The sequence below is a fragment of the Scyliorhinus torazame genome, chromosome 2, assembly GCF_047496885.1.
Source record: "Scyliorhinus torazame isolate Kashiwa2021f chromosome 2, sScyTor2.1, whole genome shotgun sequence".
Lineage (NCBI taxonomy): Eukaryota > Metazoa > Chordata > Chondrichthyes > Carcharhiniformes > Scyliorhinidae > Scyliorhinus > Scyliorhinus torazame.
The window spans coordinates 291,518,242-291,532,357 of NC_092708.1; the positions used below are offsets into that span (position 1 = coordinate 291,518,242).

General features: G+C 41.6%; 1 protein-coding gene across 1 annotated transcript in view; it reads left to right on the top strand.

Annotated features, from left to right (window-relative positions):
• Nucleotides 1–235: 235 nt before the first annotated feature.
• The window catches only part of arhgap5 (Rho GTPase activating protein 5), a 78,454-nt gene continuing 64,573 nt past the window's right edge, over nt 236–14,116 (top strand). Inside the window, exons 1-3 of the mRNA XM_072494891.1 lie at nt 236–661; nt 2,132–6,025; nt 6,899–7,034. Of these exons, the coding sequence (XP_072350992.1) occupies nt 2,297–6,025; nt 6,899–7,034 (3,865 nt within the window). The 5' untranslated portion in view covers nt 236–661; nt 2,132–2,296. The remainder of the gene's footprint in view (nt 662–2,131; nt 6,026–6,898; nt 7,035–14,116) is intronic.

Sequence of the window (14,116 nt, forward strand, 5' to 3'; positions counted from 1 at the left end):
TTGTAGTTCCCATGTGGTTTCTTCTTGGAGCCCCTCCTCCGCCGGGGAAGAAACATTCTTCGCATTTCCTGGGCACCGGCGGCGGCATTGCGGCCGCCTCCATTGTGCTCCCCTCAGTTGGGGGGCGAGGGGGTGGAGGCGGCACATTCCTGCCGGCCGTGCCCCGTGACGTCATCTGCCCCGCCCCCTCGCTGCGTGAGCGTGCTGACGCAGTACGTCGATCCAGGCCGCCGTTGGAAGGGACGCCGCCGACGCCGCTGCTGGGCCCCGGCTGCCCTTTCGTCGTGTTGTTTTGAGGGGGAGGGCGAGAATCGCGGGCGGCAGGGCCAGTTTGCTTCAGGGACTCCAAATAGCAGCAAAAGTTGTTGTCGTCGATATCCGCCATTTCACTCCATCGGAGGCTTTGATTTGTCCCGCTGAGGTGAAGGGGGAGGGGGGGTGAAAAAAAACTTGGTTGGAGCTGCGCTGCCGCAGACTTGTGTGTTTATTTTCATAGCAATTGTGGAAGAATTGCAGCCAGCAGGAGGACAAGCGGCGGCTGCGGCCGGCCGCCGGCTGGGTGTGTGTGAGGGTGAAGCGTTGCCTGGTCAATCCCGGTGTATCGAGGAGGCGGGGAGCGAAGCGGGCCGGGCCGCCGCGATCCTGGCAGCGACCATGTTGGGTAAGGGGAAATTCCAGATACAATGGAGGGATCGACAGCCTGGGGCTGGGTGGAGGTTAACACGGAGCACTTGGGTAACCGGCCTCCTCCATCACAACTCTCCCAGTGTCGCGGTTGTTTTATACAATTGGATTTGGTTCCCCCCCCCCCCCCCCCCATCTCCTTTATATATTTTTTCCTCTTTCTCCATGTATTTTTTGGGGGAGGGAGGGCGGTGCGATCCTTCATTTACCTGTTCGGATTGATATGTTTTCAAACAGTTTGAACAATCTTTAAGGATAATCTAGCAAACCGATGATGTAACTGAATTGGAATTCGCGCTTATTTGATTCACAGAAATATGTCTGTATAAAAATACAGATTCTGGATTCCTGCTTCCAGTGGGGGAGGGTTGCTCGGCCTGTAGGAAGATGACATTGGAATACCCAGCACTAAGTAAATTCAGATTTTTCGCTTCGCTTAAATCCTACGCTTTAAAATGGTTGGAAAAGAGAAACTGAAAATAATCAATGGTGATATATATATATATCCACATACCCCAACATTTTATTTCATCTCATTCCGTGGATCGAGGTATATATCCGTCATCATATGTCCCGTGAAATGATGCAAGGTCTTTTTATGAATTATACACCGAGGATGGTATTTTATAAATCTGCCGTAATGCACGCGATGAATTGCCGCAACTACTTGTGCAATTTATAACCTGAGGCTCGTACGGTACTGTAGTTTTTTTCTGGTAGTTTGTTTCATAATCTGATTATTTCAAATGAAGAAAAATTAAGCGATGGATTTACATGTACCAGACAATTTGATTTGTGCAAATCTAAAAGGGAAATTCGCAGTTGCAGCCCCGAAAAAGATTGCGAATATCAAGGCCAGGTTGCTCAAAGAAATGTCGATTATATTTATCTGCCTTTAAATCCATAACCATTCGGAGGAGTTTCTACAGTACAGGTCAAGCCAAAATACCTTGAAACGTTCAAATAAAATATACCTGTCACAATGTTTTTCGTGAGTTTTGAAATTTCACCAGTGAGTGATTACATGATTGACCAGTCCAAAAGGTATTGCTTTTGGTGGAAAACAAATTCCTGTGAAAAACTTTATCATACTTTTAATTAGTTCAGTGCTTCAAGTTTTAAATGTAGTTTTTTTTTTGACTGCTTCTAATAGTTGAAGACGGATCATATTTTCACTTGCGTCACTGCCTCAACCTGATTGCATGAAGCAATGCAAAAGTAATATAATGTACAGCCAATAAGCTGATAACTTTGTATGAGGCTGATTGAGAAGCCATCGTAGATTATCTCCTCTTCACATCACATTGATAAGATGTGTCCTTTTATTTATCCTGTACAAGTTGAAAGGAAATAAGTGATGCCTAATTTGTTGTTTGAGATAGTATTTTTGTGAAGTGATTGATGCATTTTTCAGCTAGCTAACTAACTATCTGTTTGTTTTAAACAGAGCTTAAATTTTGAGAAGCTATAAAAGTAAGGAGAAAAGTGCATTTTCATTGAAATGGAATTCATCTTGGTTGGTCCTGAACAAATGCACTGTGCGTGGGCTCACTACAGAATAAGAAGCACTTTCCAATGCTGTCTTCAAATGTAATGGGATGAGTGGAGAAATATGATGGCAAAAAACAAAGAACTGCGTCCCCCAACATACAGCATTAGTGTGGTAGGATTATCAGGGACAGAGAAGGAGAAAGGTACAAGTGGTGTTGGAAAGTCTTGTTTGTGCAATCGATATGTGCACCCAAAAGCTGATGATTATTATCCAGAGCATACCTCAGTACTTAGCACGATTGACTTTGGAGGCCGTGTTGTCAACAATGACCATTTTCTGTTCTGGGGTGACGTAGACCACACTAATGAGGAAGGAACTGAATATAAAGTACAAATCATTGAACAGACTGAATTTATTGATGACCAAACTTTTCTGCCTCATCGAAGCACGAACTTGCAGCTATATATAAAACGAGCAGCTGCATCAAAACTGCAGTCAGCTGAGAAGTTGATGTACATTTGTACTGATCAACTAGGTTTAGAGCAAGACTTCGAGCAGAAGCAGATGCCAGATGGAAAACTGACTATTGATGGCTTCCTCTTATGTATTGATGTAAGTAAAGGGTGCAATAGGAAATTTGATGATCAGCTTAAGTTTGTAAATACCCTTGTTGCTCAGTTGGCTAAAACAAAAAAACCTGTTGTTATAGCAGCAACGAAATGTGATGAATGTGTTGATCATTACCTGCGGGAGGTGCAGGCTTTTGCAACAAATAAAAAGAGTATGCCTGTGGTGGAAACATCAGCACGTTTTCATGTGAATGTAGACTTGTGTTTTGCTACTTTAATCCAGCTGTTGGATAAAACACGGGGTAAACCGAAGATTATTCCATACCTGGATGCTTATAAGCAGCAAAGGCAACTTGTTGCTTCATCAACAGACAAGTTTGAAAAGTTGATTGTCCAGGCAGTGAAAGATTATCATTCGGAGTGGAAAACTGTGAGTAACAAATTGAAAAACCACCTTGATTATGAAGAGTACATAACTTTGGAGGGGACAAAGAAAGCAAAAAACACTTTTTCAAAGCACATTGAGCAGCTCAAACAGGAACATATTAAAAAGCGACGGGAAGAATATATTGCTTTGTTACCTAAAGCCCTTAATACACTACTTCCTGAGCTTGAAGAAATTGAACACTTGAACTGGTCAGAAGCTCAAAGTGTTTTGGAACAAAGGCCTGACTTTCCCCTCTGGTTTGTTTTGTTAGAAAAGACACCTTGGGATGAAACTGACCACATCGATAATATGAATGATAAAAGACTTCCCTTCGATTTGCTTAATACATCAGAAGGAGAAAAGGTTTATCATAATCATGTGCTGCATTTAATTTCTGAAAGGAGAAGACTTGAAATGAAGGAAAAGTTTAAGAAACACCTTGAAAAGGTACAATTCATAACACCTGGTAAGCCCTGGGAAGATGTTTTATGCTTTGTCATGGACAATGAAGCTTGCAAGTTTATAACTGAAGTTGATCGTAGAGATGTTTATAGTAAACATCAGCAAGAAATAGTTGAAAAGGCAAAAGAGGAATTTCAAGAATTGCTTTTTGAACACTCTGAACTTTTTTATGATCTGGACCTTAATGCAACACCCAAAATGAGTGAAATCAATACTGTTCTGAGTGAAGAACCAAGATACAGAGCTTTACAAAAACTTGCACCAGATCGGGAATCTCTTTTGTTAAAACACATAGGATTTGTGTATCATCCAACTAAAGAGACTTGTCTAAGTAGCCATAATTGCATGGACATTAAAGTAGAACAGTTGCTTTCTACCAACCTTATAGAGTTTGATAACAACCGGCCAAACACGTACCAGGATAGTGCCAATATTGATAAACTTAACCTGGTTCTCTTGGGTCGGGATGGGCTTGCACAAGAACTAGCCAATGAGATTCGAGCTCAGTGTACTGATGATGAGTATACTTTGGACGGTAAGATTTACGAACTGGATCTTCAGCCACTCGATCCAAACACTTTTGTAATGTCTGGTTTGACTTCGACCTCGACCTATCAACCTCATGGATACTTCTGTGTTTATAACTCTGCAGAGTCATTTAGTTGTATGGCAGATTGCATAGATCTAATTAGAAATGAAAGTACCCCAAACAGGAAAGGCAGATTTATAGCTAATCTTCCATTTACGTTAATATTAGCAAACCAGAGAGACATTGGTTGCAAGAACTTGCCTGTTTTAAGACTACAAGGGCAACAACTTGCCAATAAGTTGCAATGTCCATTTGTTGATGTACCACCTGGGACCTATACTCGCAAATTTCATGAATTCCAAATAAAACAAGCCCTTAGAGGACTTCTTGAGGCATTGAAACACCGTTTGAATGTTGTTAGTCCCTTGCCTAGTATTAAAGATCTGTCAGAAGCTGACCTGCGAATTGTAATGTGTGCCATGTGTGGGGATCCTTTCAATGTTGACCTAATTCTTTCACCATTTCTGGAATCCCAATTTTGTAGTGCTGCTCAACCTGGTCACACTAATTCACTCCTGCTTGAAAAGATTATTGGTGAAAAGCGCAAACGAATCCAGATTACAATACTTTCATACCACTCATCCATTTGTGTGAGAAAAGATGAATTAGTCCACGGGTATATCCTAGTTTATTCAGCAAAACGAAAAGCATCCATGGCAATGCTCCGCGCATTTTTGGCAGAAGTACAAGATGTCATTCCGGTTCAGCTTGTGGCAGTTACTGATAGTCAGGCTGACTTTTTTGAAAATGAAGCAATTAAAGAGTTGATGACCGAGGGTGAGCATATAGCAACAGAGATAGCTGCAAAGTTCACTGCTATATATTCTTTATCGCAATATCATCGACAGACAGAAGTTTTCACACCATTCTTCAGTGATGTTCTGGAGAAGAAAAATAGTATTGAAAATTCATATATGTACGATAGCAACAGAGAGTCCACAAATGCAAGTGAAGACTTTTCCTTATCTCCTCGGACAAGTCCTCTAACTTACAATAATTACCCAGATTCAGAAGATGACAATGAAGCACCCCCACCATACAGCCCAATTGGGGATGAGGTACAATTGCTTCCATCATCCAGTGACCGTTCCAAACATCGACCAGATTTTGAAGGAACCGAATATCCCGTGCACAGCAGTCCAGTTGGTAATCATGATAACCATAAAGTGCCTCCACCCATTAAACCCAAACCTGCTATTTTGAGGCATGATGTGAGAAAACTTGATCCAAATCTTGTGAAAACCATTGAACAGGTTATTGGTAAAAATCCAAAGAGACACAATCGCGGACCTTTTGGCTATACGGATGATCTAGATCAATCTGACAATTACTCTGTCCCAAGAGATGCTGTATTAAAACCCAAAATCGACGATGAAATATACTCGACTCCGCAGGATTCAAAGACTAAGATCATACGAAAACCAAATTTGATTGGAGGAAATAATTCTCAAGGTGAGGAAGAAAATGGCTTAATTGATATATCAAAGCCGCCAATAATACGGAAGCCTTCGAAGTACAAATACAAATCCAAGACTCTTTTTCGAAAGGCCAAATTGTACTATAGAAGGAGAGAGCGCTTTGATGTTAGTGATGATGAAACTGTGTCTTCGTCCTCACGCAAGCCAAAGAAGGGAAAGACTCATCGTGGGAGTGAGGAAGATCCTTTACTATCCCCAGAAAATTGCGGGAAAGCAGGAATTGATAACCCTGCTATTGCATCTGATCCAGAAGTTGATTATGTAAGGCGGCATAGAAAAGATAAGAAGCCAGCAAAACCAAAGTCTCAAAAGCCAAACAAAAAGGCAAGTTTTATAAATTAAATTTGTATTGCTTGCTGTGTGTTTCAAATAATGGCCTGACATGATTTAAAATTGTTCAAGTACTTTATTTTGAATGATAGTCAACACAATGACCCGCCATTATACACTGCTTAGATTATTTTATTAAGGAAACCTTTATAGAATTAATATTCAGAAAGTAATTCAGTTATAGAATAAATCTGGATGGCAGCTTGTTCAGAATGTGCAATGGATTGCTTTATCTGTTGACTAGTTTCATTTTATAAGATACAGCTTGTCCCATTCTCTCTCTTTGAACCCTGTTCACTCGCCAATTGTAAATGTGAGCACAGGAAGTGCCATGATATTAGGTCAAGTATCAGTTTTCCAAATACCTCCTTTTCAATTTGTGTTTGTTATATTGTATTTAGAATGACCAAACCAATAGTGTCTCGTATCATGCTTCTAATTTGGAACATCGATATTTAAAGGCAGTATTTTAGAGAAATGGATGGGCTGTAACTACGTAAGTTTTTGGATCATAGAGATTATTTCTATGAGAAAAGAATAGCTGATGTCAGTCTGATCTGACTGTTATATTCCAGCATGTACAATATTCTCCCGATCGGCAAAATGGAAAGAGCATTACATTTGTGGAAATTCACTGTATTATCTGGGGAAAGAGTAGAAATTGACAAGAAATATCACTTGTACAGAATGTGCCAAATATGAAAGACTTGTGGAATTATATTTGTCATCCAATGGGCCATCAAGTTTTAATCTGCAGAAGCACTATGTGTGGAAAGCTAATTGAATTAACATTTTAACCTTTTATAATTACGCACCAAACTAATTGAATTGGCAATTTTGTCTTTTGATAATTATTACCCTTCAAAGGGACAGAAATCGACATTACCATCAAGAAGGAATTGGGACAGCAATTACTTTGGGGTGCCTCTTGAAGATGTGGTTACTCCTGATCGTCCTGTACCATATTTCATTGAAAGATGTGTGGAGTACATTGAATCTACAGGTAGGATCTGTGTATTTTACTGGAAATTAAATCTAACAACACTTGCAAAATATTTAATAAAATTGTTGTTGGAGCACAGAAGGAGGCTATTCTGACTACTGGTTATTTTGCCTAATAATTTTAAATTTGTATTCTCTTGTTATTGACTCGCTCACCAATGGAAACAGTTTTTAATTTACTCCTGAAACCTCACATAATTTTGGGTCCTTGTATTTAATCATCCCATAATTTCTGCACTAAGGCTAACAATCAAAGTTTCCCTAATCTCTCCATAATTAAATCTTTATACCATTGTAGTAAATCTCTTTGCTTCTGCCACTATTCTCAGCTTTCTTTGTATCTGTGCTACCATTGTCTTTTTAATTGCATGGGCTTCAATTTTACCAAGGCATTTACCATGTGGCACCTCTTCAAAATCCACATACGCAACACTTCCAGTAAAAGGTGTGCTCATGCCGTTGTTGTTTTTAATTGTTTATTTTTGGTGTATTCAAAACTTGGGTACTCGAGTTATAAGTTACATTGTGATGCAATATATGAAGATATTGTGGACAAAATTGCTCCTTGTGCATTCTCCTATTTGGAAAATTTCAGTAAAAGAAGTGGTATTCAGGGCATTTTGGCATAGTGAGAATCATGCTTAAGGATAGAAGGAAACTTTTTGTTGTTGAGGTGTGATTGTGGAGCTTATTATGAATCCTTTTATTGTCAAGGTGCCTAGTCTGCAATAACTTTCAGTTAACAAGTGTGAAAAATTATGACTATCTTGTGTTATGTCTACTTGATAAAATTAAGTTAATTTGATACAGAGCACAGCAAGTTTCAACTTAACATGGTCACTGGTTAAACAGCTATGGCCATTCTAATTGTTTTGTACAAAAAGAACGCAAAGAGGTCAAGACAGAACATTTTTTTAATACATTACTTAAGGAGAGATTTTTTTGTAGATTCTTGGAAATCGTGGAATCACAGGATTGTTTCAACAGAAGGAGGCCATTCAGACTGTCATGTCTGTGCCGGCTCTCTGACTGAGCAATATAATTAATGCTGATCTCCTGACTTCTCCCTGTAGCCATGCACATTCTGTCTTTAAGGTAAAAAACCAATTCTCTGTTGAATGCTTTCATTGAATCTGCCTCCACTACATTCTTAGGCAGCACATTCCAGATCTCAAGCATTCACTGCCGTAAAACGTTTCTCCTCTTGTTTCCATTCCTACTTTTGCCAATTACCATAAATCTGTGCTTTCTCGTTCTTGATTCTTCCACCAGTGGGAGCATTACTTTCCCTCCCACTCGGTCCAGGTGCCTCATAATTTTGGATATCTCGATTGAATCCTCTTTCAACCATCTCTTTTCCAAGTAGAACAATCCCAATCTCTCCAATCTTTCAAAATAACTGAAGTTCCTCATCACTGGAACCATTCTTGTGAATTTTTTCTCTGCCCTTTCTGATGGCTTCACATCTTTCCAAAAGTTTAGCGTCCAGAATTGGACACGATCCTCCCACTGAGCACAAACAAATACAAGGGGCGAGATTCTCCGACCCCCCCCGCCCCGGGCCGGGTCGGAGAATCGCCGGGGGCTGGCGTGAATCCCGCCGGTTGCCGAATTCTCCGGCACCGGATATTCGGCGGGGATGGGAATCGCGCCGGTTGGCAGCCTCCCCCCCCCCCCCCCCCCCCCCCCCCCCCCCGGGCGATTCTCCGGCCCGGATGGGCCGAAGTCGCGCTGCTAAAATGCCTGTCCCGCCGGAGTAGATTAAACCACCTACCTTACCGGCGGGACAAGGCGGCGGGGCGGAAATTAGTCCGGCGTGGGCCTAGCCCCTTAAGGTTGGGGCTCGGCCCCCCAAGATGCGGAGCATTCCGCACCTTTGAGGTGGCGTGATGCCCGACTGATTTGTGCCGTTTTGGGCGCCAGTCAGCGGACATCGCGCCGATACCGGAGAATTTCGCCCCAGTTGAATATAACTTCCTTGTTCTTGTCCAACATGCACCCAATAATATAGCCTAGGATGGTCTATGCTTTTTAAACCATGCTCCCAATTTCTCCTTCCTTAATGACTCAAGTCCCTCAGTTCCTGCACCCCCTTATCCTTTATTTTATATTGTTTCTCTGTGATATTCCAACCGATGTGAATTACTTCAGACTTTCCTGCTGCTTCATGGTTCACAACGCTTCCAGGTTTTGTATCTGCAAATTTTGAAATGATGCCCTGAACGCTTGAGGTGTATCCGGAAAAGCAAGGTTCCCAAAACTGATCCCTGGTGAACTCCATTACAAACCATCAGTCTGAAAAGTATTCATTAACTTCTGTTTCCTGTCATTCAGCCAATTCTGTATCCATGTTGTTACTGTCCCTTTTATTCCATGAGCTATAACTTTGTTTATGAGTGTTGGGCGGCAGCATATCCAATGTCTTTTGGAACTCCACGTACGTCATACCAACAGCATTATCCTGCTTCACACACTCTTATACGTTTGAAAAGTTGTGAAATGTGATTTTTCCTTCAAGTCCATGCTTCACCTGCATTTGTCCAGTGACTATTCATTTTGTCCTGAATTGGTTTTGGAAGTATCCCCAGCACTGAAGTTAAATTGACTGGTCTGTAGTTGCTGGGCTTTATTCTTTTTTTTTGAACAAGAGGATGTGCAACTTTCCAGTCCACTGGCACCTCCCCTGAATCTAAGGAACTGGAATATTATGGCCAGTGTTGTTGCAATTTCCACACACCCTTCAGTCTCTTTAGATGCATCTCATCTGGTTCTGGGGTCATCAACTTACAAGTACAGCTAGCCTATCCAACAAAGTATTCAGTTAATAACTCGGTTATGCTCCTGTCTCCATGCATAAATACTCTTGGATTCCTAATCAACCCTACTCCTTTTACCACCCTTTTACTATTTGTATGCTTTTGAAGACTTCTGGATTTCCTTTCATGTTGGCTGCCAGTCTCCTTTCATACTCTCTTTTCTTCTCTTATTTGCATCTTCGACTCCCCTTTGAACCTTCTGTATTTAGCCTGGTACTTGGTTGTATTATCCAACTGATACCTGTCTTAAGCACATTTTTTCTTCTTTGTCTTGATCTCTATCTCTTTCATCATCAAGAGAGCTCTAGGTTTGTTTCTCTCATCCTTTCCAGTCTGTGGGAAAATACCTTGAATGTTCCCAAAGTATAATTTCTTTAAAAGCAGCCTGTTTTTCAGTTGCCATTTTTCCTGCCAACCTTTTAATTTGTGCCAGATAAGTTGGAATCATTCTTGCCTCATTGAAGTTTGCTTTCCCCTATTCAATAATTCTCTGTCAGGATTTGTCTCTGTTCTTTTCCTAAACCGTAAAATACAATAATCACTGTACCCCAAAATGTTCTATTACTAAAACCTGATCAATGTGGCTCACCTCATTCCCAATAATCAGATCTATCCATGTCTCCTTGCCAGTTGGACTGCAGACCTACTTGCTGTAGAAGATTTCCCGGAACACACTATATTAGCTCTTGTCCCTCTTGCCATCCCAGTCTATATTGGAATAATTAAAATAACCTGTCTGTAGTTTCCTTGCAAATCTGTTCCTCTTTATCTTTCCCATTAGTTGATGGTCTATAGACTGCACCTAGTGATGCATTTGCATCTTTCTGTTCCTTGGCTCTCGACAAATATATTCTGTCCTTGACCCCTCTGGGACATTCTCCCTCCAGAACTGCAGTACTCCCCTTAATCTCCTCAACCCCTCCCCTTCTCTTTTCTTTCCTATATTTCCTGATCATCTTGTATCCAGGACTATTTAATATCCAGTCATGCCCTTTGAGTCAGGTTTCTGTTATAGCCACAACATTGTATATCCACATGGCAATCAGAACCTGTAAGTCACCAATCTTATTTACCACGCTCTGATTAATTCACATTAACTCTGATTCAGACTTTATTAGTTTCACTCTTCTTCCACTTAACTTTTTTCTGTTCCAGAGCTATCAATCTCTTAATATTCTGTGCACCTCGGTCTTCCTCTCTGATATTACTTTGGGTTCCCACACCCTAGCCAAAATAGTTTAAATCTTCCCCAGTACCGCTAGCAAATTGAGCTGCCAGGAAGTCAGTCCCAGCTCTGTACAGGTTCAATTTACCCCAAATTGTATCCCAAAACATTCCCTCCTGCACCACCTTCCCAGCCACACATTCATATGCTGTATCCTCTTATTCCTGTACTCACTTGTGCGTGGTACTGGACGTAATCCGGAGATTACAACTTTTGAGCTCCATTTCCTAAATTCCTTTAAAAAAAATTTCGAGTGCCCAATTCATTTTTTCCAATTGAGGGACAATTTAGCGTGGCCAATCCATCTACCCTGAATATTTTTCTGCATATGTGGTGCCGCCCCCCCCCCCCCCCCCCCCCCCCCCCCCCGGCGCGCGCGCCACACACACACACACACACACACACACAATCCTTGATCCTGGTATCAGGGAGGCGTAACGCACAAACACAATCCTTGACCCTGGTATCAGGGAGGCGTAACACCATCCTGGATCCATGTCTATAGGTACAGAAATGCCTGTCAATTCCCCAAATTATTGAAGCACCGCTCTTACAGAATGGGGATGAGAAACATATCAGCCATGATCGAATGGCGGAGCAGACTTGATGAGCCGAACAGCCTAATTCTGCTCCTATGTCTTATGGTCTTACAGTCTTTGTGCCTCCTTGTACAGCTGAACCATTCATGATGCCTTGAACGTGGTTCCAGCTGCAATCCCAGATGAACCATCGCTCAAGTATTCAGAATTGAATACTGGTTGGAGAGTCAATGAATTTGTGGGATCCCTGCACTACCTACTTCTTTCTTTACAGATCCCTCTCTTCCTATATATTTTTTTTACTGTGGGATGGCCACACCTATAAACGTGCTGTCCACGAAGCTTTGAACCTCGCAGATGCACCACAATGACACCAGCTGCCGTGTAAGCTCTGAAACCCGCAGCTCAAGTTGCTGCACTGACATCCTGCACAAATAGTTATCCAGGTCATGGGAAGTGTCCTGGAGTTTTCGTGTAGCACAGGTTGTGTATCCTTGAGCAGCCGTGCCATCACTTTTCGATACTAACCCTTGCTCCTATTAATAAATCCACTCTACAATAGTAACTCGGTTTACATTCTTAATTTCTCAGCTCCAAATTTGAGTCAAATTCTTGAGTTTCAATGGAAAAGAGATGAATAAATACTCACCTAGTTTCCTGTGATGTCACACTTAATTTTCTTTGGAGCCCTCTGCTGGTTGTGCAGTGACTCTTGCTCTCTCTCTTGCTGTTCCATTTATTCCTGGTGTGATCTCACCTCTCCTGCAGTGTGTCTCTCACAGTCTCTGCCACTCCTATTATCCCCGCTACTCCTTTTTATCCTCGCTGTGCTCTCCCGCTGGTTTTGCAGTGACTCAGCTAAAATTTGGATCCACTCCAGCAAAAACTGAAAGGGCCAGCTTTTCAAAACTGTAGCAGGTGTTTAATGTTAAAATAAATATTGTTACTTTTATTTTGATTAATCTAGTATTATAAATTGTATTTATGAAAGTATGATTGTGTCTGCTCTTATGGAGGAGGGAATGATGCCAGGTATACTGCGTTCATTCAGTTCCATCATTTGCAGTAATTTGCAACTATGCTCGTAATTATCAATTCAAAGACTTGTATTTGCTGTGAAAATATATTCCTGCCTGAATGCTATGAAATATGTCAATATAAAGCAAACCTGAAGGATCTGTGGGTGGCGCGGCGGCACAATGGTTAGCACTGCTGCCTCACAGCGCCAAGGACCTGGGTTCAATTTTGGTTCAACTCTCCGTGTGTGTGGGGGTTTACTCCGGGTGCTCGGGCTTTCTTGCATATTCAAAGATGTGCAGGTTAGATGGACTGGCCATGCTAAAAGAAATTGCCCCTTGGTGTCCAAAGATAAGTAGGTTAGATAAGATTACGGGGATAGGGTGGGGGAGTGAGCCTAAGTAGGGTGTCCTTTCAGAGGGTCAGTGCAGACTTGATGGGCTGAATTGCCTCCTGCTACATTGTAGCGATTCTATGGCCCAGAATTGAGTGTCAGCTGAGAGCTGGGTGGCATACTTGGATGCAGGAGGCATCTATAAAGTGTATTTGGCAGGCAAATTGATTCACTCTATGACTACTTGCATTACTACATGAAATGTCATGTTTGCAACTAAATCCTAAGGCATTATTGAAGTGAAGACCACGATTTATGGCTGGCACAATTTGCGATTCAAGTCTTTCCATCTTTGAAAATAGAGGAGCATCATGGGTAAACTTGATTATCAGACAACCGAGTACAAGAATCTCTAATATGAACGGTTGCTAAATTATTATTATTAAATTTGTTGCCCATCATCTTGTATTGGGAACATTGGGAAAATCAAAGTCATTGCCTTTGGATTCCACCTCGGATTGCATTTCCTCGCAGCCACACTCTGCTTGTCAACTGTCTTGAGCCTGTTCGGAATTTTGGTGTCATATTTGACACTGAGCTGAGCATCTGACTACATCTGTGTCATGACTAAGATGAACTATTTCTGTCTCCATAACATTGCCCAACTCTACCCCTGCCTCGGCTCATCTGATAAAACCCTCTTTCATGCCTTGGTTATCTCTGGACAAGACTGTTTCAACATATTCCTGGCCAGCCTGTCACACTTTCATTGTCCATAAACTTAAGTTTATCCAAAATATTTCTGCTTGGATCCTTATTCGCATCAAGCCCCATTCACCCATCCTGCTTCTCATCAAGCAATAACTCCATTTTAAAATCCTATTCCTTGTTTTCGAGTATCTCCATGACCTGGGTCCTCCCCACAAGCTTGAGGCCTGTGTGTTCTCCAGCTCCATGACCCTTTGATATCTGCACTCATCTAATTATGACCCCTTGAGTGTTCCTGATTTTTAATTGCGCCTATGCTTTAAACTGCTTTGGAATTCCCTCCTTAAACATGTCTGTCTTTCTACCTCTCATTCAGTGATGAGAAATTTCTACTGTTTGGCAGATTTCCGACGTTGGCATCTTGGAAATCTCCCATTTTAAAAG